General features: G+C 41.3%; 1 protein-coding gene across 10 annotated transcripts in view; it reads right to left on the reverse strand.

The window, feature by feature from the left end:
• Positions 1–18,482, reverse strand: part of RBMS1 (RNA binding motif single stranded interacting protein 1) — a 210,608-nt gene that overhangs the window by 82,619 nt on the left and 109,507 nt on the right. For 7 of the 10 annotated variants that reach the window (XM_079924278.1, XM_079924281.1, XM_079924274.1 and 4 more), the window contains exon 2: positions 10,445–10,620. In XM_079924278.1, the coding sequence (XP_079780404.1) occupies positions 10,445–10,620 (176 nt within the window). The remainder of the gene's footprint in view (positions 1–10,444; positions 10,621–18,482) is intronic. The other 3 variants (XM_079924280.1, XM_079924276.1, XM_079924279.1) reach the window with 1 other exon arrangement.

The raw sequence follows: 18,482 nt of genomic DNA on the forward strand, positions 1-18,482 counted from the left end.
GATGAAGGGAGGATGAAGATAATGAACTGGCATTCAGAGTATGTTTGGGGAAGTAGAAAGCACAGTGGTTCGGAGTATGGGCTCTAGAGTCAGACTGTCCAAGCTCAAGTCCCAGCTCTACCATCATCAGCTGAATTATCCTGAGCAATAAGAGAAGGAAACCTCTCTCAACTCCATCTTTAAAATAAGGATAACAGTCAGACAGAGAAGACAAACATCAAATAATAACACTTACAGGTGGAATCTTAACAAACGATACAAATGAACTTATTTACAAAACAGAAATAGACTCACAGACATAGAAAGCAAGCTTATGGTTACCAAAGGGGACACTGAGGGGGAGGGATAAATTGGGAATTTGGAATTAACAGATACACACTACCATATATAAAATAGATAAACAACAAGGTCCTACTGCATAGCACAGGGAACTATAGTCAATATCTTGTAATAACCTATAATGGAAAAGAATCTGAAAAAAAGAATATATATTTTCTAAAATTTTAAATAATTTAAATTAAAAATTTTTTAATTTATTAATTTAAAAAATTAATTAAAATTAACTTTAATCAATTAATTTTTTAAAAGGAGTTAAAAAAATAAAATGGGGATAACAATACTGCTCATAAAGTTGTTCTTAGGATTAAATAATAAAACATCTGGCACAGTCCCTGGCACACAGGAAATATCTGTCAAAGGTTAGCTGCTGGCATTATTCAGGTGTTTACACATTATGTAGAAATGTTTTCCATACATTTATTATAAAATGAAGATGGGGAAAGATGAAGGGAGAGGTTGTAAATTTCTAATATTCATGCTATCCCATTAAGGAAATTCTAAGTCAAACCAAGCACAATTGCCAAATATAGACTTGAGGCTTTTATTCCTGATAATACCTTCAACTTCATTTAATGGTTAACCACCCCCAAGCTGCTGCCACAGAAACCTAAGGTTCAGACAGAGGAACAGGGGATGAACATAAAGTAAACTCCATCTGCTCTCACAGAGAAGGAGAGGATGCTCTTGAAAAAATTCTTGTGATTCTGGCCATTATCTTCAGTGTTGGCTTCCCAATTAACTTCTGCGAAGGCTAACGTTGAAACTGGTTTGCCAACAGTGTGTGCAGTATTTGGGCAATACAGGGAAGCAGGCTCTTAATCATGCCTAGGAATAACAAAACGAAACCCTTAAGAAAAAGGTCAACTGACAGTAAGGAGGCTTGGCTAGATCTCTAAATACCCATGCTTACCAGCAGATTTTACACAGAGAAGAAATTAGAAAATAGACATAATTGAGGTTTTCTGCCAAAATATCCAATGCATACATGCAGTAGGTACTTGGCAATAACTAATGTTTGAGGTTTCAACTACTTGTGATGACACTGAAAGTCTCTGACCTGGAGTAATTTAAAATTTTACTGCGGTATGTATTTGAATCATGGGCACTCAGACAGAGGGAAGTGAGTCACGCAGCCAGGGAAGAAGCGTAGCCCATCACCCAGGGTCCATATTTCAAGAAGGTTTTGCTCTAATTGTGTAGCAGTAACTCTCAAGAAGGGATTAAATGTTGTGTTAATTTTTGAAAACTGCCCACCCCCTAAAAAAAGCCAACTGATAGTTCTAATGATAAAAATAAAGAGCAAAGAGAGGTCTAAGAAAGAGCTGGTTCTCTACTGGAAAGCAGGTATTTGTGGAGAATTTTTTTGATGCTGAAATTATTTTTGTGAAATTCTGGGATTTCCAAAAGTCTTCAGACTATATCTTGGTACGTCAAAGTTCTATTGCACACGAAGTATTTCTTAAAGTGCCAGAATTCTTTCATACCAAGAAGGAAAAGGAAGCAATTAACATGAACAAGAAAATAAACGATTTTATATAGCTTATCCAAGAGATGACTAGGGAGATACACACTGTTAAATACACACTGTTGCTCCTAAACTCTGAAATCTGCTTTGAGTTCCATTTTTAGAGGAAAAAAAGATCACGAAGATGATATATATCTTGCCCAGTGTCTAATGCATCCTGTTTTACTCTTTGACTATATAGACCCTGACTGGAATATTGTCCATGAAGAAAGAGTTAAATTACAATTAATGACTCAATATTTTGATGCAATAGATGGGCACACCTTTTTAAAAGAGTGAGATGAAGTCTGAAAACTTAACATCTTAGATCACACTCTTCAGAAAATGCCCAATTTTCTTGGTCTAAGCCCTCTTTGAATTATTATGTGCCACCCTCTTATGCTAGTAATAATAAAAGAAGCCAAGTCCGAGAAACTATTGCTAATAGTATTTTATATTCTGAGAATCTTCTAGATCGATGAAGAAAGAATTATTGAGAGGATAAAAATTAGCTGCTTTACAGAACAAAAACATTTGGAACTTAAAAGAAATCCTATTATTTACCATATAAATAAAATGTACATATGCGCAAGGAGCTATATAATAGCAACAGAAAGAAAAATGGCATGCATTTGCTATGATTATCTATGGCAAACATCATCTTAACTCAATTTCACTTTTGGGGAGAGCTCTTTTTAAGTACTCCAGTCAATAAAACATTTTTGTTAAGGCACACATTTAATGAGAGAACTATTTTTTTTATCACTCTATGTTTCTGTTAACTTTTCTTTTTCTGACTGTCTTTCAAAGGAACCTAATAAAATTTTGCTAGATACAGTTTTCAGTACCCTTGTAAAATGCAATTTTAAAAAACCTAAAAGCTCAAATGGCTTTGGAATACAATACAACTCAGTATGTCCAAATTTCAATTATCCTAGAGGTGGTAGATACCAAAGAAAAAAACAATCTGTGTGTCTTTCATTGTTGATGTGTGTGAGTTAAATACACCATGACCACCACCGCCGCTACCACTAAGACACTACTTCAACTTGCCTAGAAACGTCACTTGAAGGGTAAAGTATGCCTCAAAGAGATATGTCAGCTTCTAATTTAACACTGTATCAAGAGCTATGGGTCTGTAAGATTCACAAGTCTGGCTTTAGAATAATACTGAATGTAGGCAATAAAATCTTTTGGTCCATGTCTTTCATGTTTGTACAGCTGTCTGAATACTCCAGCATACATCCATGTGGGCTGTGTTTCTTTCCTAAAGTAAATGTATTAATAACTTAGGGTATGTTCAGGCTTCTTGGACTGAGTCATTTGGGGATACCTGAATGGCCTTGGGTTACCTGGCTTTAAAGTCTCTCTTCAATTTGAAAGTGAGAATCAGATCACTTTTGGGTGGAGTGATTTTTCCTGCTTCATCATAGGATCATTGTTTTGTTTTCAATTTAAGCTACTCTCATTTCTTGAACTTTATATAAATTCCAAAGGATTTCATATATACCTGGGATTTCCTAATAGTGGGTCTGTCAGGCCCTTGTTACTTTCAGGGTAAACACTTAAGGTTTAACTTCCTATTAGGGTTAAAGGTTGATTAATTAAGCATAAAAAACTGTATTTATCTTACTAGAATGCCTTCACTTTCAAATTTACCTTAAAAGTAGCCTATTGATTTTGAAATAAAAGGAATGATTATTTTATTCCAGGGTAGAGAAAAAAGAACTTTCAGCAGATAAACTGCTTAAGAAATTTTACAGTTACAGAGATAAATGGAAATGTATAAAGAATTATTCCTTATCATTTCAAGTTGTCCATTTTCCTAACAGTTGCCCTGACTTTTTACTATAGTCAGAACTTAAATTATTCTTTTAAAGTCAGTGTTCAACAAAACAACTAGTGGTTTCAGAAAAATATTTAGTTCAGTGGGCCCTGTTTGTGGCTTATACGAATGAATAAAAGGATGGCCACATCTGGGGAACACAGGGAGAGGCTGGAGTTTAGGGTTTGAGAATCAGTGAGAGTCTGTGCCCTTCCTGTGCACTCTCTCTCAGTTAGTGCAACTCACATTTTCACTTTATTCAAAGCTAAAACCTTACAGTCATTTTTAATCATGCTTCAGTCCCCGCATTCCTATCTCTAAGGCGCCCTGCCGTCCCAGTGCCTCTCCCCTCCATCGCCTATCACCACCCTGGTTCAGGGTCACGTCGGCTCAGCCTATGACAGCCCTCTTCTCCAAGCCAACCTTCTGACTTCTGTTGTAATTACCATTCTGAGAAAAAAAGAAAACACTGAATTATGCTTCTCTTCCACTCCACGGGCCAACTCCTCTGTAACTAAAGAACAGACTCCAAACTTTTCAGCTTATTATTCAAAGTGCTAACGATATGCTCCCAAACTGCATCTCAGCCTCTCTTTGCTCTGCATCCACACTCTCCACTCCGGGCACCAGGAGCCCTGGCTAACGAACAACTGCTGAACGGCAGCTTCGCACCAAGAAGTGTTCTTTGTGCTTTCTTAAACATCCAAGCACGCTCACATCTCTTGGGCCCTTTTGGAGGCCTGGAGGACACTATCACTTCCACCCCACATGAAATCTACCTTGTCCTTTAAGGTTGAGAATCATCTCCTCCCCGAAAGCTATCCCCTGGTATCGAGGTTAACGAAGACTTTCTCCGACCCCTCCCAGAACACTGCACTGATTATAACATTTACTTTATTCTGTCTTAAATTAGGGTTGGCTGTTTCTGTCTGCCTCTGTTGATCTGCGTTGCTTTTCCGCTTCACCTTTTTAAGAGTTGCATTATATTCAAAAGAATAAGGAAAACTTGCAGAGAACAGAGAACAAAGCACTAGGAAATGAAAATATCCTGGATATTACAACCAAGGAAACATTCTATATCAAAAACATTTCCTTTTAATTAGTAATAGGCTATAATATTATAGGCTAGATTTAATTTCACATTTATATAAAAATCATGTTTTACTGTACTTTGAAATGAATTAGATATCTATTGAATGAACGGGGAAAAAAACCCCAAAAAACTGTTGACCAAGGATTGGTTTGGGAATGAGAAAAAGGTTGTAGAAGGTGGGAGGAGTAGAAATACCTCATCTTGTTTTAATATCAATAGACTTTTTCCTTTAAAATAAGCTGTTGATACACTGAGTTATGCAGACCTTTTCATGTGCTGTCAGTATCACAGAAATGTCCATCCTTGGCAAACAGAGACCCACATATTTGCTCCTACTGCAAACCAGGAAGAACTATGGACCAAACCTTGCGCCCAAATACTGTTTTTGTTTGTTTAGTTTTATTGGACCAAATATTGTTTTTAAATTTTCAGAAAAATTAGTTGGGACACAACAGAAGATTTTACAGTATTATGACAAGGAATAAATCAGGGGTGAGTGGCATGAGGATAAAACTAGTCTTTTGTGAGTGAAGTGCTTCTCCCCCCACCCCCCCGCCCTCCCCCCTTGTCCCCCCCAAAAACCGCCTCAGGGAGAGAAGGTTGGTGGTTCATGTTAATATAACCTATTCTCTGGCTTTCTCAGCTTTCAGGATCAGAATCTGGTATTTTCTCCTTAATTTAAAATGTAGGATTACATATAACTTAAATTTCTTCTAGTAGTTAGGCTTTTGAGGAGTAAAGGCTCAGGCATGGGGAGACTAATATTTGCTCAATGACCTAGACTGTGGACCAGCTCCTCTCCTTATATTACTTGATTTAATTCGAATCACAACCTCATGATATAAGCATTATTTGACCCCTTTTACAGGCTACTGACTGAGAATAAGGCACTTGCCTAGCACTGTGGTAGGTAACTCTGGGGCACCAAAATCTTGCCACCCTGACCACCATGAGTTTATACTGTAGGTAACAAATCTGTGAAGATGATATGCTGTCAGCATTACACACAGTCACAGACATGCTGCTACATAACAAGCCCTTGGAGAACAGAAATGTATGGAAGTAAGATGCTGACTGGGAGGTGGGGATGCATAAAAATAAATAAGGAGAGGTTAGTGTGGTCCACGCATGAAGGAGGCAGGGGGAGCTTAGACTCGACCTTGGAAAATCAAGAAAGGGCAACGGGGCTTCCCTGGTGGTGCAGTGGTTGAGAGTCCGCCTGCCGATGCAGGGGACGCGGGTTCGTGCCCCGGTCTGGGAGGATCCCCCATGCCGTGGAGCGGCTGGGCCCGTGAGCCATGGCCGCTGAGCCTGCGCGTCGGGAGCCTGTGCTCTGCAACGGGAGAGGCCACAGCAGTGAGAGGCCCGTGTACCGCAGAAGAAAAAAAAAAAAGAAAGAAAGGGCAACGGAGACGCCCGAGGGGAGGCAGCAGCAGGAACAAACGGTTCTCGCTTGTCACCCCTCAGGGAGGGAGGGAGGGAAGAACCACCCAATTCTTCCGGCTCTGAGAATGAAGACAGGCCAAAGAAGAAGCCGCAGGGCTTGGTGACTAAGAGGATAATGGGAAATAGCCAACACTGCTCCAAAGCTTCAACCTGGGGAGAGTAAATGTGGAAAAATGACGGTTTGGAGAGGAAGGAGATAGTGTTGAATCTGAGGTGCTAGTAAGATATTCAAGTGGAAAAATCTGCAGAAAATTGGAAAGAGTGGAGACCAACCCTCTGAGAGGATGGGGCTGCAGAGGAACAAGCCAAGAAAACTTAAATCGAAAGAACAAGGAGTTGGGCTTCCCTGGTGGCGCAGTGGTTGGGAGTCCGCCTGCGGATGCAGGGGACGTGGGTTCGTGCCCCGGTCCGGGAAGGTCCCACATGCCGCGGAGCGGCTGGGCCCGTGAGCCATGGCCGCTGAGCCTGCGCGTCCGGAGCCTGTGCTCCGCAGCGGGAGAGGCCCCAGCAGTGAGAGGCCGGCGTACTGCAAAAAAAAAAAAAGAGCAAGGAGTTGAGGAGATGTGGACAACAGTGAAAACAAGCCAGAGGAAATAAGGGAGATGGAAGATGCCATGCAGTTTCAGCTGAAACTTGAAAGGAAAATGCAAAGGGTTAAGGTAGTGAGAAAATGGCAGCACCAACAGCCGTCGGCTCATCTGCCTAGAAAATCTGCCAGAGAAGTTGGAAGGGCAACACAGTCAGGCAAACTTTTTTGTTTGGCTTGCTTTTAGAGAAGGCGGAGAATGAAGATTATCTAAAGGTCAGGGGGTAAAAGATGAGTCCTTTCTGTCACCAGCTCATTCCATTTCCTAAATGTGCTGGTTAACTGGACTGATGTCTTCTTTTTGAGCAGATAACACTTTAGAAATAGGGTGCAGAGCTGCAGCAGCCAGAGTGGTCACGAGGTCCCCCCAACAAGACTTCCTATATATACACACATCACAGTGCGGAAGTTCGCTAGAGCTGGTCAGCTTCTTCTTTCATCAAATCCTCTTAGAAAATTGATCTCCTTTCACTCCCTATCACCTGACCACCATCACCACTGTCACATCCCTGCCCAGTCCTTCAGACCAGTGTCCTTCAAGTCACCGAAACTGACCACCCTCCAGTGTGAGCCCCCTTTCCCTCAGCCATGTTGACCTACACTTTCCAGTGTCCCAAGTCCCTCTTTGACTTGGGCTGAGGCTGCTTTTTCACTGCCATCTCTTGTGTTGACATCTGCTCTTTCACTGTCATTTCTTCTAACATTATAGCATCTGTATGTTCTACTCCAAACATAGCTTTTTAAAAATACTTTCTGTCTCCCTCTCCGGTTTTCACAATCCTCATGTCATTCTTGCCTTCAGGTTTCACGCATTGTTTGTATGTTATCAAGTCCCTGTTGCAAACATTCTTAGGTATCTTTTTCCATTTTTCTGTTACATAACCCTCTAAAATATCCAAGTCCCCTAGAGACCCAAATTACTTGTTTCAACTGTTGCCCCTCCTACAATTCACGTTAATTTGTAAATTACACTGCTAAATTTTTATTTCTAAAATATATATATTTTTAGAGCTATGCATTTACACCTATCTTTGCTGAGAAGCTTCTGAAACTTTTCTAAAAAATTTCTAATTATGTCCAGTTTTTTAAGCTCTAGGATGAGTCACTTTTCCATAAGGTTCTTGTCACTTCCATGTGGCCAACTAGCTATTCTTTACTGGAAACAATTAAGTCCGGAACAGGAATGCTCCTTTTTGCTCTCTCCACATTTTAAGACACAAAATTGTCAACCAGACAAATCTGGTACTTATTAGATGCTCTGTGTTAAACGGAACAAAGCTTTCAGCAGATATTGACATAGAGTTCTCTATTACTGTGTGTCTTGCCTCTGTATAATACATAAAGAAAACTATCATCAGAGCTAAATATCAAACCTGGGGTTTTGCAAATGATGGGAGAGAGTGAGTGGCAAACCACTATTGCTGCTATTGATAACAGCAAAGAGACTGATGTCTACACATGCTGAGAAAATCCACGTATGTCAAAGAGACCACCAACAACAAAGGAATGAATTTTTCAGGAAAGATGATCAAATGCTCTTCTGCTGCATTTGGAATATGATTTGACTCAGTAAAAAAAACTGCTGGTTTAATTTTTCAAATACATATTTACTGCATATAAAACATGGTATTACTCTATTATTTTATGGTTGTTTAACTCTATCCCCTTAATGTTACAACTCACCTTACAGGATTCAAAACTAGCTGAGGAACAATTTGTCTTCTGAAATCCTTTCCCCTTCTCTTACACCTCAAGGATGTGAGGGTTCATTCCATTCTTTTGTGTCCTACAAAGTTATATTTTTAGCTCCTTAGACTTCAGGTGCTCTATCTACCTGTAATTATGTTGCAAAAGCAGAGGAAGATGCCTGTAGAGGTCAACAGCAGACAAGATAGCAAAAAGGCCTATTTGTGGTCTTGAACAGCTGCAACGGGGCAGGGCGTGCCTGGCAAAATTCCATCTGACTCTGGTCAGGCATGACAAACCCCAAGAGCTGGACTTGCTTTCAAAGTCATCCCTAGCGCAGGACATTACTTCACTGCCCCGGGAGCAAAGGCTGCAGACAAAGTCCAAAGGGGCTGATCAGAAGGGTAACACGGGAAAGGCGGAGGGAGGGTCCTGAGGGTGGCGGCCTTCCGAAGGCTCTCCAGATGCTGACGAACCACCTCCCAGTGTCCCACCCTCCTCTCTAAAAACACGACAGAGCAAAACCACCAGCGCTCCTGATGGAAGGCCAGATGTTACTTTTAGTTCCAGTTTGCAAACGCTGCCCAAGTAGTTTTGAAAAAAACTTTTTTCTTAAAGCAAGAAGTAATAAATTTATACTTTACCCAGTACAACAAAAATAAGATGCTATTAATCATGTGTTTAGAAATGGAAATACTTTTCAGGGAACAGGAAACATTCTTTAGTGGACGTCCTTTTCCACAGTTATATAAAGTTCTGTTTGTGAGGGACCATGATTGTCTTTGGAAAAATAAAAGAGGCTGTTGTACGTGTAGGCTTTTATAGCTTAAAGGGATTGGAGGCTTTTAGTCTTTACACTGTGATCTTTGCAATGTACAGTGCTTCTGGCTCCTTGGTTTAAACTGGTGCTTTCTTCCTTAGTTAATGTGATTGCAGCGAAGTAGCATACTTATATTCTATTTATCGACAAGCATATAATGCAAATTTCCTTTGGAACAAAGTTATACATGTATGCACATTTCATCTCAGGACACAGCACGGAGGGCGGTGAGAAGAGGAATAGGAACTTTGGGCATAAGAACGCCCAGAACTGAGGACTTCCCTGGTGGTGCAGTGGTTGAGAATCCACCTGCCAATGCAGGGGACACAGGTTCGAGCCCTGGTCCGGGAAGATCCCACATGCCGCAGAGCAGCTAAGCCCGTGTGCCACAACTACTGAGCCTGCGCTCTAGAGCCCGCATGCCACAACTACTGAGCCCGCGTGCCACAACTACTGAAGCCCGCGTGCCTAGAGCCCGAGCTGCACAACAAGAGAAGCCACTGCAACGAGAAGCCCGCGCACCGCAACGAAGAGTAGCCCCCGCTCGCCGCAACTAGAGAAAGCCTGCAACAAAGACCCAACACAGCTAAAAATAAATAAATAAATAAATAAATTAAAAAAAAAAAAAAAAAGAATGCCCAGAGCTGAGCGTGAACAACCCGGACCACAAAACTACAGGTGTGAGTGAAGACAGACTACCTTTGCCCCCCTGGCATTAGCGTTTATACCCATTTAGGATTAAGTTAGACGGTAACTACCTTTCTGACAAACGGTGACAACGAAAGTTTCTCTTATGATGAGACAGAATGGCCCCGAGAGGTGCTTCCACAAAATATGAGCACTCCTCAAAAAGGAACCAGCCGTGTTGTTAAACAATTCATCGCCTGCTTCTCATGCGCCAATAAAGTCAAATGCTACTGAGCAAACGCTCCAATTTATCTTATTATATAGGCATTCTGTTGATCGTAATGCTGACTGAAAAAGCATCCAAGGACTCAAATCTTAGAAACCCTGTCAACTGTGACCAGAATGAGCATTCCCAGATTTGTCTTGTACTAAACCTCTCTTATAACACAATTTCTCTCACTCTGTAATATGATCAAGGAGATATTTAGGAGCTAAACACAAGAACAACTTCTACTTACGGCTGACACAGCTTCACCAGGTCCTGGTCTGTGGTGTTGGGAGGCAGCCCCCGGATATAGAGGTTCGTTTTGCTTAGCTGATCCCATCCTGAGCTGCTACTGCTACTACTGTTGTTATTACTGCTGGTGGTGCTGGGGCTGGGAGGGGCCATGGGGTGGGCTGGGACCAGAGACTGCTGGAAAACAAAGACGGCAGCGTTAGAACGCCAGACAGAACCGATTCGGCACCATTCAGAGGCTGTATGACCTCCCAACCAAGACGAAGTTACCAAGATAAGCATACAGATTTATCTTCAGCTACTTTACCGCAGATTTTAATTTACACCTTAAAAAAGATCTGTTCATTCTACAAAAATACCCTCTCCTTCAACATGAATAATAGGATTTTACTCAGCAGAATATTCTCTACCTACACCTGAAACAGGACTAAGTTTTTGTAAGATTTTATTCACATACTTTAAGGCACACATCTGATACTCAAAACGAACTTGCATAATAAAGTTATTGATAATATCATTTTAATCTACAGTCATTTAGAAATCACTGGACTTTTGAAAAGGTTTTCAAATTCTGAAGGACACTTGATTGAAACTTGCTGACAATTTTATTGAGATGATTCTTAGGGATTAAAAAAACAAAGATTACTCTTCAAGTGTAAGAAGGTTAGAGTTCAGTCAAGAGGCTCAAATAAGGAAGACTTCACCTAGTTCGAAGACAGGCCCATGCCTTCCTTGAGACATCTGGATGAGATTCACAGGTCGGCTACCTTTCGCTCTGGCTAACCTTGTGAAATTTAACCCCTGTGAGAATGGTGTAGAAGCTGGAAACCTTCCCAGGCCTGGCAGCAGCCAAGGTAACTTTTACAAAGCCTGCAAGCCAGGCCCGGTGTGGTTTCAGTCGGCAGCCACCTAGGAAGAATGTCTGAAAATGTACTCACATCAGATAATTGTTAACCAATCGAAAGAAACCACAGTTCTCTGTCCCTATGCCACACACATGACCTTTGAGGAAGTTAAATGGTTCAGTTTGACATGGAAGTCAGCATACCCCAAAGTGTCCTCACAGCAAATGCTCTGCAGTTTCACACCAGGACAGGAATTGTTTTTACTTCACATCTTCTAAATAATAAATAGACTAACCAAGGGCATCACTGACACTGAGTAACAGTTTGAAGATGTAAAATTAGTCACTAGACATTCAACAAAATTTTCAAATCTTACAGCTTGATTTTTACTACCATAAGCAAGAAAATGAGGCATCTCTAGGACACAATTAAATTCCACTTTAGAAAGTTCAAAACGTAGACCCCCTGCAATAAATATAACCTTGCTGACCTTGTCAGCAAACTCAACTTTCCAGGACAGATTATCTGGCTCTGCACCCAGTCTCTGCCACGGCCACCCTAACTCCACAGTACCCTGAGGCACTGGGCACCTCATGAATCTAGACATGTAACCATTTCTTCATGGCCTATACTATGAAGATGGTTCTTCTCACTGCCCAGCGCCCTTGCTAAATTAAAATCAGAGTCCAAACACCACTTTATCTCGAGGGATTCTTTTTCAGAAAGGAGAGGTGCAAGAAGGGTTAACAACAGTCAATGTATAAATGAAGGCTGAACTTGAACCAGGAACATCAGCACAGCTTAATCCAAACAAAACCTGTCTGAGATCATATCCTATCAAGTCTATCTGATTTATGCCCTTAATAAGCAGTTGAACTCAAATCCTTTCCTCTCATCCCTGGTTTGTCTCTAAGGGATAAAAACAGCTTTCCAGGTATAAACTAAGCCCTTCTACTGCTCTGCCACTGTTGGCACCTCAGACCTCCCAGCTGTGCCACACAGAGGTCTGTGTCCCTTCTCCAAAGTCACTCAATATAACTGCTAGCTGCAACCTGCCATCAACAAGGCACCCTCTATTTCTCACTTCAGTGAAGAACAGAGGGGCTGGGAAATTAACACATATATTGCCACCCTGTCCCTAGCCTTCGATTTACACAAAGAACTGACAGTTGTAGACATCTAGGCAAGACTGTAGTTTTTCTTAACTCGCCTCTGATTCACATCCGAGAGCCTGTGCTTGCCTCAAGCACAGCTTTTCACCATAGGACCTGGTGTGTTCTGCGCTGCAGTCGGGGGATGAAACGTGGTCACCTGGGTAAGCCTTGCAGGGGTCTGACAGAAGCTGTGGATTGGGTCCATGCCCACCTTGCAGTGGGATGACACCACCCAAAGAAAGTGAACCAGCAGGCATCTGAAAGACTGCATCCCAAGTCTGCCTCAGCTCTCACCTCTGCTCTTCTCTGGGGTGGAAAGTGGAGTGTCGGGCATAGACTTACCCAATGAAAAGAAACATGTGGATGTGTGAGTTATCTGGAGATCTCCTGGACGTGAAGGAGCAGGCTTTTATTTATGTATCTATATTTGGCAGAAGCAGAGCCGTGATCTACATAGCTGATGGAATGCATCTTCGACCGGCCTCCATATTTATGACAGCAATATTTTCCCATGCTGGAAGTAGGTGGGGAGCATATACAGTCTGTGCCTCCCCACTTTCTCTCTAACCTACTCTTTGGGGGAAAGAAATCTCCTAGTATTCCGATCCCACCTGGGAGAAGGGAGGTCCCGAATGCATCCTGAGGAGGGTGACTGGTCTCTGGTGAGTCCTGGTGACCAAGGTTAAATTCAAATGAATCCTATTATCAACTCTCAGAAATAGTTGATGACTAAAGACAAGAAGCATTAAATTAGTCCAAGTTGTCCATATTCCATTTTCTGGTACAGAAACTTTTAGATCAAAGATTGAGTTTTTAGAACTCATTGAAATTAAAAATTTAAATCCTGATAAAGACTTCCTCATGTTCAAAGAAGAAAATGCAAACACAATAAAGGAGTTTATTCCAAAATATTCAGAATGGGTTAATGATAATTGTTAAGAGCAGGGTAATGATTATTGTCATATCCTGCATGTTTCATATGTGCCAGACACTGTGCCATGCGTCATCTTACTTAATCCAAACGAGACAGATGCATTATTGTTCTCCCATTTTGCAGATCAGGAAACTGAGTCTCAGGAGACGTTAAGTAATGTGCCATGGTCACACTTTTAGTAGGCGGCAGGGCTGCAATTTGAACTCAGATCTGCTGGACAACAAAGCCAGAGCCCTTGATCTGTACTCTGAATGGCACCCAAAACACTGTCTATATCCTAAATGAACTATTAATATTATTTCATTTTTCTGTGCCCATTCTTCCTGCAACTTAAATTATGAAATTGAAGTTTTTCTGAAATATGACACTTAATACCATTGGTGGCTAAGTTTTTTTAAGAAAAAAATTCCAAGGTGCCTTTAAGTTAATTTAATGAGCAACAGTCAACTTGTGCTTTTTTTTTTTAACAAAACCCTTAAAAAGGTCAGTTTTTAAAATTCGACCTTATAAATCTTTTCATTAAAAGAATTCTGCAAACAATTTTGGAAAGCTACAGCACGTTACAGCCGAACATCAGAGTCACCATTTTAGGAAGGCTCCACTTAACCAGTGAAGAATGACACCCTCACTCCCAGATTGAAACACAAACACTGACAAGTCTTTATCTACACTTCAGAACCCTGATCAATTTAAAGCAATTACACTTTGTAGTCAAGTGCCTCAACAGCATGAACCGCAGACTTAAAAAAAAAACAAGAAAGAAAAAAAAAGCTTACAAGTGGACAATATTTTATCAAACTCCATTTTCATCACTGGTTGTCCTTTTACATTTTGCCTCTCAAAAACCCCTAAGCTGCCCTAGAATTTGAAAAGACACTCCCCACCTTCCACCCCTTGGATGAAGTATGTGGACAATTTTCACAAATTCAACCTATTTATTTAAGGAACTGGGTGGCTGAATGACCACAGCTAAGTGCTGACCCATCCCACAAGAGCCTAGGAGTCTGTAGCTCAGCCTTCTCTGGCCTAATCTCACTGCTTCAGGTCAGGTAAACAAGATACCTATCAAGTTATCTATCCAAGGGCAGGGAAAACAAGCTAATTTAGTTTCCACAGTAACATTTAACTAGGCTGAATTCGCATGCCTAAAGTGATAGAAAAATAAAGTTGGTGGTGAATAAATGGGTGGCTCTGTTAGCAGAGCCTCTCTGCACTCCCTGCAGGAGTGGGTGTGGGCACCAGCAGGAAGAGGGCTTGTCAACACTCAGGGAGGACTTCCTGTGTGGACCACAATCAGGGAGGACTTCCTGTGTGGACAGCACTCAGGGAAGACTTCCTGTGTGGCCAGCTCTGATGCCTCCATCCCACCAGGAAAGCCCACTCACCTCCTACACTAAAAGACAGACACGCAACTACACGTACGGTAAATCCATTTCCCTCCCCATCACATCACCCCTCACCCCAATGCACATTAAGAAGTCTCTTCTATATAAATGCAAATCTAAGTCTCTTTTAAAAACGGGATTAACCACGTGCGAACTAAAAATATATTAGTAATCATGTACATTGTTGTAGATTTCTATTCAGCAAAGAACAATGAAAAAACAAAGACCTGTCACTACAAATTCTATTGTCTTATTTCCTTCCTATTTCTAATAGGCTCAAGAATAGTGCTCTGACCAATCTTATAGCTGAAGCTGTTCTTCCCTCACCCCCTCACTTAGTAACTTTCCTAAGAATATACTTTGAAGGGAAGGAAAACCTAGTATCTGCCTTTTAATTACCCTCAAGGCTTCTTTAAGGCTGTCATCCTCATAGTTTAAGGTTATAATCCATAATCCCTGTCCCCACCCTGCCACCCCCTACTACACACACACACACACACACACACACACACACACACACACACACACCCCACCACCAAACAGCAGGGAGGTTTACCACATCAACTATTTCCTTTATCCAGAAGCAAAATAATCATTACAGTTGCTCCTGAGAGCAGACAGAAGTCATGGACATCATCATTTCTCCAGGAAATAGTATAGTATCAATCCTGGCGTGAACTGAGTACTACACAAAGGCACTGTCTACCAAACTAACGCCATATACTGGTTCTTCTCCCAAAGCTTTCAAGATACAAAGGAAATTTAATAATTTAGAGGAATTATGGAACGGGGGTGGGGGGGGCAGATCATCTGAATAGGCCAATTTTGTCACAGTCAGAACATTTTTGTTGGTTTGTTTCCATTTAGACATCTGAGTGGCTCCAAAAGGGCTAGGAATAATAACTGAGAAAGATAAAGTTCCTGGCACAGGGAGCTGGGAAAGTACACAGCTGAGAAGTGGGAGGTGAGTTAGTGAGAGATGAGAAGCTGGCCAGGAAGCAGATGTTCTTCCGGGTAGGCCAGGAGGCGAAAGGACAGCACCGACATTAGCCCAGAACAATGGTGCCCCTTCACACATGCAGGGTCTTACTTACCCATCATGTGGGAAGGAGGACAAATGGGCAGATATCAGGTAATCCCATTGGATGCCAGGATATCAAAGCTTAAAATCACATAGCTAATTAGTTAATGAACTGGGTCTCATATTGTCACTGTTCCTTGTTTGGAAACAAACTTTGTAGCCTCAAACTATGGAACTGAGCAATAGGTTATTCAGTATTCTTTTGCTGGATTCTGTCTGTCGAAGCAGAGAGGTCCATGTTGTTATGTTGGCTATTTAAAAAATCTAAAACTAAAAATTCCCAAGGCTTCGTAATTAATATTCACTAAGATAGTTATCAAATCTCATCCTTAAATGTAAAGTTGCAATCTCTACATAGAAATCTCTTTACCTAAGTCCATCAGATAAAAAAAAATAAATTTCAGACGTGCACTGAAATTTTAAAATGTACCATTCCGGCGAGTGATGCGGATAACGGAGGAAGCGAATGAGTGTGTGGGACCCGGGGTTGGTGAGAAATCTGTATCTCCCTCGCAGTTTTGTTGTAAACCTAAAACTCCTCTTTAAAAAAAGTCTTTAAAAAACAAAAAAACAGGGACCTCCCTGGCAGTCCAGTGGTTAAGACTTCGCCTTCCAATGCAGGGGGTGTGGGCTCGATCCCTGGTGGGAGAGCTAAGATCCCATGTCTCGCGGCCAAAAAAACCAAAACATGAAACAGAAGCAATACTGTAACAAATTCAATAAGGACTTTAAAATTGGTCCACATCAAAAAAAAAAAATCTTTAAAAGCAAAACAAAAAACAACATAAAGATTCCGCACTGAAGGCATTAAGTATGTTATTCACCGGAAAACTGGAAGGCCAAGAAAGTAAGTGAGGGGCTTAAGGCAACGGGTTCAAAACTTCCTTACCAGAAAGCACATTCATTAGGAAGGAAAAGCTTTTAACAGTGGGCTCCTGGCCTTATCTACCCTTAATTGCATCACGTAAAATGGTGTGGTATGGTATGGTTTCTAAAAGTAGTTAAGAGTTCAACCAAGTGCTCATCCCTGAGATGAGATGAGAGGGATGAGAGGGCCTGGGACAGAAAGGTTGAAGGCGGCTTCACTGAGGGAGTAGATGGCTGAGGGAGCTGGATATTAACGGCAAGTCATTAAAAACAGAGGAAAGGCAGTCCTGAAAGGGGTGGGTGTGTGGGCAGAGGAGAAGAGCCGACCAAGATACAGATAGGAAGCATCATTCTTCATGAAGCCAGGGAAAAGAGCAACCTCTTTTCCTTGGTCTTTTCCCTTGGTTGGCTCAAGGGTATGCTAGGACAAGCTGATGTTTGGGGAGGAGAAGGTGTGTGTGGGGGGGATGACACTAGAAAGGTAGGAGGATTACCTAGAAATCGATATAGAATATCGATATAATGTCACACATGACTGTTCAGAGTCTCACAGGGAGAACAGAAAATTTTAAGATGATAAATGAAGAGCATAGCTTGTGGGGGACATAAACCTAAGGAAATTCTCCCCCCTCCTCTCTACATACAAAAGAAAAATGACTGAATGGAAAAATCTGCATATCTGGAGTCCAGTCTTGCCTCGGCCAGTAACTGGAGCATCATTTCTGAGCAGCACAAGGTCCTCGCCTGGGAAATGAGCAGGTTAGACTGGGTGATTTCTAAGCTCCCTTCCATTTCCGAATTCTAAGGCTGGATAATGCTTCTGGCTGTCTCCAGCTAAGGCATATCAGGACAAAACCCAGCCAAGCCCCTGGGTACTCTTATCTACCTGCACCAACAGCCAGAGAAATGGAGTAAGAGGTTGAATCAGCAGACCCGAGAAAAGACTCACCCAACTACATGCGCAGCTAGAAGACAGACAGGAGTCGCACTGTGGTCTCACCTCCCTACGCCACTTAAGCCAAGCACAGAGTCCCTATTTAGCCACAGATGTTTGTGAGGAAATACAGTAAATACAGAAGCTATACTTAAAGTACAACTAAAGTTTAAAGAAACAAATTAAAAAAAATTTTTTTAAAGATATAATATTCAGAGTTCTTAGAGCCAGAGTGGTCTTCAGATGAAAATATTATAGCTGAATAACTTGGACCTATTGAGACTTTTTGTTGGTTAACAGCCTCACATCTTTCTGTTTCAACATGTAATCAGTAAAAAGTTGCATTTCACATTCTATTTAATCTCTTATACATCAAAAGACCATGTAATAGCTCCAAAACCACCTTAAAAGAAAGTTCATAACAACCAGCTATTGGAACACGGTAAACAGAAAATCCTGCCAAACTCCTGGTACAAAATTGATTACTCTCCTGGATTCTGAATGCAGGTGCATAGAGAGTGTTTTTATTCTCCTTTTGGGTCTCAAATGAAGAATTTTCAAATCCACACCTGTTTTGTTCCTTGACACAGAGCCCTGCAAAGGGACAAGAACAAACTCTTCCTTTTTACTCAAAATAAATTGAAAAAAGGAAATTTCCTAAGGGAAGTGCAGCATTACCTTTATCATGACAGCTCAGAACACCTCTGCAAAGCCTGAATTTCCTGCCTCACCCCAATGGAGTTAGGATACCAGCATGGTCAACTTCCTTCCAGCTGTTTTTGTTTTTTTAACATTTTTATTGGAGTATAATTGCTTTACAATGGTGTGTTAGTTTCTGC

Source organism: Stenella coeruleoalba (genome assembly GCF_951394435.1).
Source record: "Stenella coeruleoalba genome assembly, chromosome: 6".
In the NCBI taxonomy this organism is placed as follows: Eukaryota; Metazoa; Chordata; class Mammalia; order Artiodactyla; family Delphinidae; genus Stenella; species Stenella coeruleoalba.